The sequence below is a fragment of the Scyliorhinus canicula genome, chromosome 17, assembly GCF_902713615.1.
Source record: "Scyliorhinus canicula chromosome 17, sScyCan1.1, whole genome shotgun sequence".
Taxonomy (NCBI): domain Eukaryota; kingdom Metazoa; phylum Chordata; class Chondrichthyes; order Carcharhiniformes; family Scyliorhinidae; genus Scyliorhinus; species Scyliorhinus canicula.
Genome location: NC_052162.1, coordinates 129558308 through 129565807, shown reverse-complemented (window position 1 = coordinate 129565807; position 7500 = coordinate 129558308). Strand labels below are relative to the sequence as shown.

The following is a 7500-nucleotide window of genomic DNA, read 5'->3' as shown; positions in this document are numbered from 1 at the left end:
CCAACCGGCGTCGCATGGCCTGCACGCACGCGACCGGCGAGTCCGCGGAGAATCGCGAAAGCACCGTTGCCCTGGATTTCCGGCGTGAACGGTTATTCTCCGCCACCTGACCGGGTTGGAGGATCTCGCCCACCCATCTCAGTTCCCAATCCACTTTCAAATACAGTTCGCACTCAGGAATACTTGCTGCACAGAGATGTCTTGAAAACCCCACTTTGAGAGAGATCTTTTGACACTGCTTCAAAGACAAGATCTGACTCCTGTCAGAACCATGCAGAAACTCTGACTGTATTCCTTCGGAAAGAAGCTGCTTCTCAGCTTGTTTCAGCTCATCCTCCAGCCAGACAATTCTGAGCAGCGGGTTCCTCCAGCGGCCTGCGCTGGAATTGGGAGATGTGATTGGGCGGAGAATCAGTTCCGATGGTGAAATCACGGCGGACGCCAGTTTCACACCAAATCGCGAGTCTCCGTCACATCGACAGCGGCGTCAATGCGTTCCGGAACGCACGTACAGTAAAAGCCGTTTGCATATCATTAGCGGGCCTGACCCGGTATTCTCTGGGGCCTCCGCGATGCTCGGCCTTCGATGGGCCGACTTCCCAATGGCGCGGTTCACTTGTGCTTTCAGAAATTGGCATCATGGCTACTGAGGGAGAGAGAGGGGGGGATACAGAGAGTGTCCAACATCACCATAGTTTGCTGACAGTTGTGCCGCTGGCCGTGGTGGGGGAGGGGGCTTCTGCCAGGACTGGGGGGAGTAGCAAGGGGTGGCCAGGAGCTGGGCTGTGGGGTCAGGGTGGACGGGCACGGAACAGTCCACTGTGCACTTTGTGCCATGGGACATATAGGTGTCCCCACCCCCAGGCCACCCCCCAGGTGCCCTCTGGCCCCAACCCACCCATCAACACGATGGGTGCACCCCACCACAACCAGTGCCACCTTGTCGGCTGGGACGATGTGTGTGGGGAATGAAGTGTGCACATTTGGCTGCAGCCTGTGTGCAAGTCATGGACCTGGCAAATCCGGCACCATTTCCCATTGGAATCGATTGCGTTCCACTTGGCGCTGGCCCCTCGATGGTCGCTGAATCGGTGGGTGCCAGTTTTGCTTCATCCCAGGAATGGAGAATCCAGCCCACTGTACCTCATTAACTCCACAGGGAACCCCCACTTCACCCAAACAAAACTACATTAGCCCAAGGTTTTTACTGGTGCCTTAATTGTCACCCTGGCTCCCAAAATCTTTCTAACCAGGATTCTTTAAAAACATGACCTCAGCAGTCACACACACACACTTGCCCAAGCTTTTAACCCATCACAGAAAAGTGTGAGGAAAAGGTGACTGCACCACAGGAGTGATAACACCAACCAATAGGTATTGTTTGTGCTGGAACAAACTTTAATTTAAATACAAAATAAATGGCATTTGCAATAAAGTAACAGCTATGCAGTTCAGAGTTTAAACACTTCTTAAATAAAAGGATACAACTTTATCTTACTCCTTGTATGTAGCACTATATTATGAAAATCGCTTATTGTCACGAGTAGGCTTCAATGAAGTTACTGTGAAAAGCCCCTAGTCGCCACATTCCGGCGCCTGTCCGGGGAGGCTGGTACGGGAATTGAACCGTGTTGCTGGCCTGCCTTGGTCTGCTTTAAAAGCCAGCGATTTAGCCCAGTGTGCTAAACCAGCCCCATCGAGGGGCCAGCGCCAAGTGGAACACTATTGATTCCATATTATATTCCAATTGAGCAAACCAATACAGTTCAAAGATCATGGCAGGAATTCTCTGGCCGTTGCAATTCACTGCCCCCCCCCCCCCCCCACCCGCGAGTTACCCGACGGTGGACTGGACAGGAGCTTTTTCCTCAAAGTCTGGTAGGTTAAACAATAGTCTGAGACAGGCAAGAATCTGCAGGCTGTTTCCTGACGGGATGTCTCGCTCTCTCCAATCAGTATTTTAAAATGAACTGTATTCAAGAATAAGACATATATTCCTGGGTTGACTAATTGCATTTAAAAGTGGATTTTGACCTGAGATGGATTTTGCCTGAGTGGAGGTAAAAAGATAGCAGTTCGGAACCAGTGTTTCAGTTTATTGTTAAGCATTGTTTAATGGCAGAAACCCCAATATTTTATTTAATTGCTAAGACTGTGAGGGAAGGATATTTCACACCAGGACTGTCTCACGCACAAATAGGGATGTGGTATATCATAACAAACTTTATTACTGACATTGGATGAAAGTAACTTTAACCTCAGACAAGAAGATAGCTTGCAACAACCCGTTACGTTGTTTAAGCCTTGCCACACCCGACGAGAGTCTGTGTCATTAGTCTGGGACTCCAGCTTAGTCGGGTATTGTCTCTTGGCATCCTGGATGACTTTGCCGAGGTCATACACAAATTTCATGTATAGGTCAGGGTCACCTGTCTTGTACACCTCAGACGTGGCCTTCTGTAGGGAGTGAATCTGCTGATTAAACCATGGTTTATAGTTGGGGAATGCACGTACTATCTTCATTGACACACAATCCTCTACACACTTACTGATGAAGTCTGTGATGGTGCTGGCAAACTCGTTTAGGTTGGCTGCTGAGTTCTTTTTTTAAAAATAATTTTTATTGAAATTTTTTGAAAAATATATAACAGAACAATAATAACAATAACAATAATAAACATCCCCCGGCACCCGTAAAAACGCATATAACAAATCCCCCCACCCCCGCCAAACCCAATAAACAACAAAATAAATTAACAATAAGCAAATTAACTTAAACACTATCCCCTTAAACCCCCCCTTTCCCCCATCCCCCCACCCCCCTTTCCCCATCCCCCCCTTCCCCATCCCCCCTTTCCCCCATCCCCCCTTTCCCCCCATCCCCCCCTTTCCCCCCATCCCCCCCTTTCCCCCCATCCCCCCCCCCCCCCGGGTTGCTGCTGCTGCTGCTGATCTAGTTCCTTATCGTTGAGCCAGAAAGTCAAGGAAAGGCTGCCACCTCCTAAAGAACCCTTGTACCGACCCCCTCAGGGCGAAGCTGACCCTCTCCAGCTTAATGAATCCCGCCATGTCACTGATCCAGGTTTCCACGCTCGGAGGTCTCGCATCCTTCCACTGTAGCAAGATCCTCCGCCGGGCTACTAGGGACGCAAAGGCCAGCACACCGGCCTCTTTCGCCTCCTGCACTCCCGACTCCACCCCAACCCCAAATATCGCGAGTCCCCAGCCTGGCTTGACCCTGAATCCTACCACCCTCGACACCGTCCTCGCCACCCCCTTCCAGAACTCCTCCAGTGCCGGGCATGCCCAGAACATATGGGCATGGTTCGCTGGACTCCCCGAACACCTGACACACCTGTCTTCACCCCCAAAGAACCTACTCATCCTAGACCCGGACATGTGGGCCCGGTGCAGCACCTTGAACTGGATGAGACTAAGCCTCGCGCATGAAGAGGAGGAGTTCACCCTCTCCAGGGCATCAGCCCATGTCCCCTCCTCAATCTGCTCCCCCAGCTCCACCTCCCACTTAGCCTTCAGCTCCTCTACTGACGCCTCCCCCAGGCTACTGAGTTCTTGAATATGGACCAGTCCACTGACTCCAAGCAACCGTGTAGGAGCTCTTCTGTTGCCTCGGACCAGCATTGCACAACCTTCTTAACCTGATTCTTCCGCTTACGTTTCTGCTTGTATGCCGGGAGAAGTGCAGTTGGTGGATGGATCAATATGCGCCCTTGATGTTTGTGTCGCAGTGGTCAAGGATGTTGGCGCCCCTGGATGGACATGTTGGTGGAATTTTAGCAGTACACCATTGAGGTTGGCCTGGTTGAAGTCCCTGGCCACAATGTACAGGGCCTCTGGTTATTCTGCTTCATTATTATTTATAGCAGTGTACAATTCATCAAGTGATAGCCATTGTAACTGAGGGAGAAGAGATAAATCTAGATTATTCTGAATTTGGCATTCCTCAAATTAGATTGGACAATGAGGAAGTGATAAGAAATTGGGATAAATTACTGAGTTACCTTCTGGACAGTCAAAGTGGCCTGAATGAGTATTACAGTCACATAGAGCTATATGTGGAAACATATTGGGAAGTAGAAATGTAATTATACATGATGTAGATGTAGGAAACGCTACTCCAATTAAGCAACATCCTGAAAGGCTCAATCTACTGAGGTTAGCGCAGGTATTAAAGGAGACTGAAATCATGCTCAAGAATGATATCATCAAAATGAGTTACAGTGATTGGAGCTCACCTATTGTGATGGTACCAAAACCAGATGGAATGCACCGATTGTGTGTGGGCTATATAAAAGTCAATGCAGTGACAACGTCAGATTGATATCCTGTTCCGCATTTGGAAGACTGTGTTGAAAAGGTTGGGCAAGCAAATTTTAGTCCCAAACTTGACTGACTTAAAGGAGACTGTCAAGTACCTTTATCAGACATCAGCTTTTGCAACGCCAAATGGTCTGCACCAGTTTGAAGTTATGCCGTTTGGAATGAAGAATGGCCAGCAACATTCCAAAGACTAAACAAGGTCATTTCTGGACTAAACTATTCTGGAATGTTCATTGACGATTTGGTGGTGTTCACTCAAACGTGGAAGGAACATTTGGACCACATAAACACAACCTGATCAATTACAGGACTCCCGTCAGGATTACAGGATTGCTGGTGAACTTGATTAAAAATGAATTTGTGAAAGCTCAAGTCACATTCTTCGGCCACACGGTTGGGCATGAAAAATGAAATGAAAATGAAAATCGCTTATTGTCACGAGTAGGCTTCAATGAAGTTACTGTGAAAAGCCCCTAGTCGCCACATTCCAGCGCCTGTCCGGGGGTACGGGAATCGAACCGTGCTGCTGGTCTGCCTTGGTCTGCTTTAAAAGCCAGCGATTTAGCCCTGTGAGCTAAACCAGCCCCTATGGTCAGATGGCGCCATGAAATGTGAAAACGGAAACTATTGGGGAGTTTCCAATACCATCAACGAGAAGAGAAGTTCTGAGATTCCTGGGCAAGAGTGGTTTCTACCAGAATCCCATGCCAAATTTTAGCAATGTGGTTGCTCCACTGAATGAACCTCTGATAAAGCACAGAAAATTTCAGTGGACGTCAGAATGTCAGGAGGCATGTGACAATCTGAAAACTGTGTTAACCGTCCCACAGTGTTGGTGGTACCGAATTATGCCAAGTAATTTAAGGGGGTAATTGATATGAGTGATGTCGGTGTTGGTGCTGTACTGTAATAGGAAGACGACGAAAGAATCAAAAGGCCCGTTGGTTTTTCTCAAACTAAATATTCGTAAACATAAATATTCGATCATCGAGAAGACGACATTGAGTTTGGTATCGGCGTTACAACATTTTGACATTTATGTTGGGACCAAACGGAGCCATTGGCATATAAAGACCAAAATCCATTCAAGTATTTGGAAAAGGTTGAGGATCAAATGCGAGACTACTTAGATGGAGTTTATTGTTACAACGATTTCACTTAAAAATGATATATGTGGCAGGAAGAGAAAATGTGATTGCCAATGCTTTATCATGATTTTGAAATATGACAAGACTGGAATGTTCGAAGGTGGAAAAGACTGAAATGGACAAGACTTATGTTTAAATTTGCATGCTTAAATGGAATAGGATATGTATGCTAGAGAGTATTGATTGTGTTTAGTAATGTGCACCGTTTAGAGTTGAATGGCTTTGGAAAATGAAGACATCTTTTTTCTATTGCTGGTTCGTTTAATTTAAGGGGGTAGGTGTGATGAATGTAGGAACTTCAGAAAAATTGCACTATATGCAATTGGCGCAGTAAGGGTTAAAAGCCTGGGTTAGTGTGCGTATGACTGCTGCAGTCATGTTCTTAAAAATCCTGGTTTGAAAGAGAGGTAGGCTTCAGGGGACCATGGGGTGCAATTAAAGCTACGTAAAAGTTTGGGCAGATGGATTTCTGTTTATATTAAGAGGTTAATTAGAGACATTGGTGGGATTCTTCACTGGCGAGAATATCCGTTCTGTCAGCGGTGCACCCATGCCTGTAGGTTTCCCAGTGACATGGGGTAGCTAAATGGGAAATTTCATTGGCACCTGGTGGCAAGGGCGTGCCACTGAAGAACACGCGGCTGGTGGATCAGAGAATCCCGCCTATCATGCTCAGCTTCGTGAGAAGGGGCGAGGTGTTGAAGCAGTCAGGTGTTGAGGTTCAGTTTTAGTTTTTGTCTGGAAGGTGAGCGGAGAATCAGTTTCTGAAGAAATAGAGCCAGAGAATCTGGGCGTGATTCTCCGCTCCCCACACCGGGTGGGAGAATCGCGGGAGGGCCGGGCGAATCACGCCACGCCGCCCTGGCACCCCCGTGATTCTCCCACCCCCCCCAAAATGACGTGTCGCGTTTTGCGACACGCCGCTCAGAGAATCGGCGCTCGCCGTTTTTCCCGGCGACCGGCGATTCTCCGGCCTGGATGGGCCGAGTGGCCTGACGACCCCGACGGGTTCACGCCGGTGGCAACCACACCTGGTCGCTGCCGGCGTGAACATCGCGCGACAGGTAAGTGTGGGGCTTGTGGGGGGCGGAGAGAGGATCGTGCACCACGACCGTGCTCGTGAGGGGACTGGCCTGCAATTGGTGCCCACCATTTGTCGGGCCGGCGTCTCTAAGAGACACATTCTTTCCCCTCCGCCGCCCCGCAAGATCAAGGCGCCACGTCTTGCAGGGCAGCGGAGGGGAAGACGGCAACCGCGCATGCGCGGGTTGAAGCCGACCAACCTGCGCATGCGCGGCTGATGTCACTTAGGCGCCGCCGGCCGCATCATTCTCGGCGCGCCGCTTTGACGCAAGCGTCAAGGCCCGGCGGCCGAGTTTCCCGCAACGCCGCTCCTCGCCCTCCGGGGGGGGGAGAATAGGGGGCGAGGAGTGGCCTCCGACACCGGAGTGAAACACTCAGTCTCCCTGTCGGAGAATTTCGCCCCCTGTATTGCTGTGGCCTGGGATCAGGCCTATCTTTTCAAATAGTCTCAAAAGGCATCTCTGTACAGCAAGTATTCCTGAGTGCTAACTGCATTTAAAAGTGGATTGAGAGCTGAGATTGTTTTGTTGTTTGAGTGGGAATAAAGATAGCAGTTAGGGGTTATTGTGTCACAGTATTGATTTGCATTGTTTAAAGGGTAACTGGAAGCAATTTCTTTGTGCAATCATAGAATAGAATCATAGAATCCCTACAGTACAGAAGGAGGCCATTCGGCCCATCAGGTCTGCACCGACCCTCTGAAAGGGCACCCTACTGAAGCTCAATTCCCTGCCTTATCCTTAATCTAACCTACACACCCCTGGACACTGAGGGCCAATCCACCTAACCTGCACATCTTTGGACTGTGGGAGGAAACCGGAGCACCCGGAGGAAACCCACGCAGACACGGGGAGAACGTGCAGACTCCACACAGACAGTCACCCGAGGCCATGATGTTAAAGATATTTTAATCCTGTGTTAGTAATAA

General features: G+C 49.1%; 1 protein-coding gene across 1 annotated transcript in view; it reads left to right on the top strand.

The window, feature by feature from the left end:
* Positions 1 to 4535, top strand: part of mettl17 (methyltransferase like 17) — a 43824-nt gene extending 39289 nt beyond the window's left edge. Inside the window, exon 10 of the mRNA XM_038774805.1 lies at positions 4365 to 4535. Coding sequence (XP_038630733.1) covers positions 4365 to 4535 — 171 coding nt within the window. The remainder of the gene's footprint in view (positions 1 to 4364) is intronic.
* The last annotated feature ends 2965 nt before the right edge of the window (positions 4536 to 7500 follow it).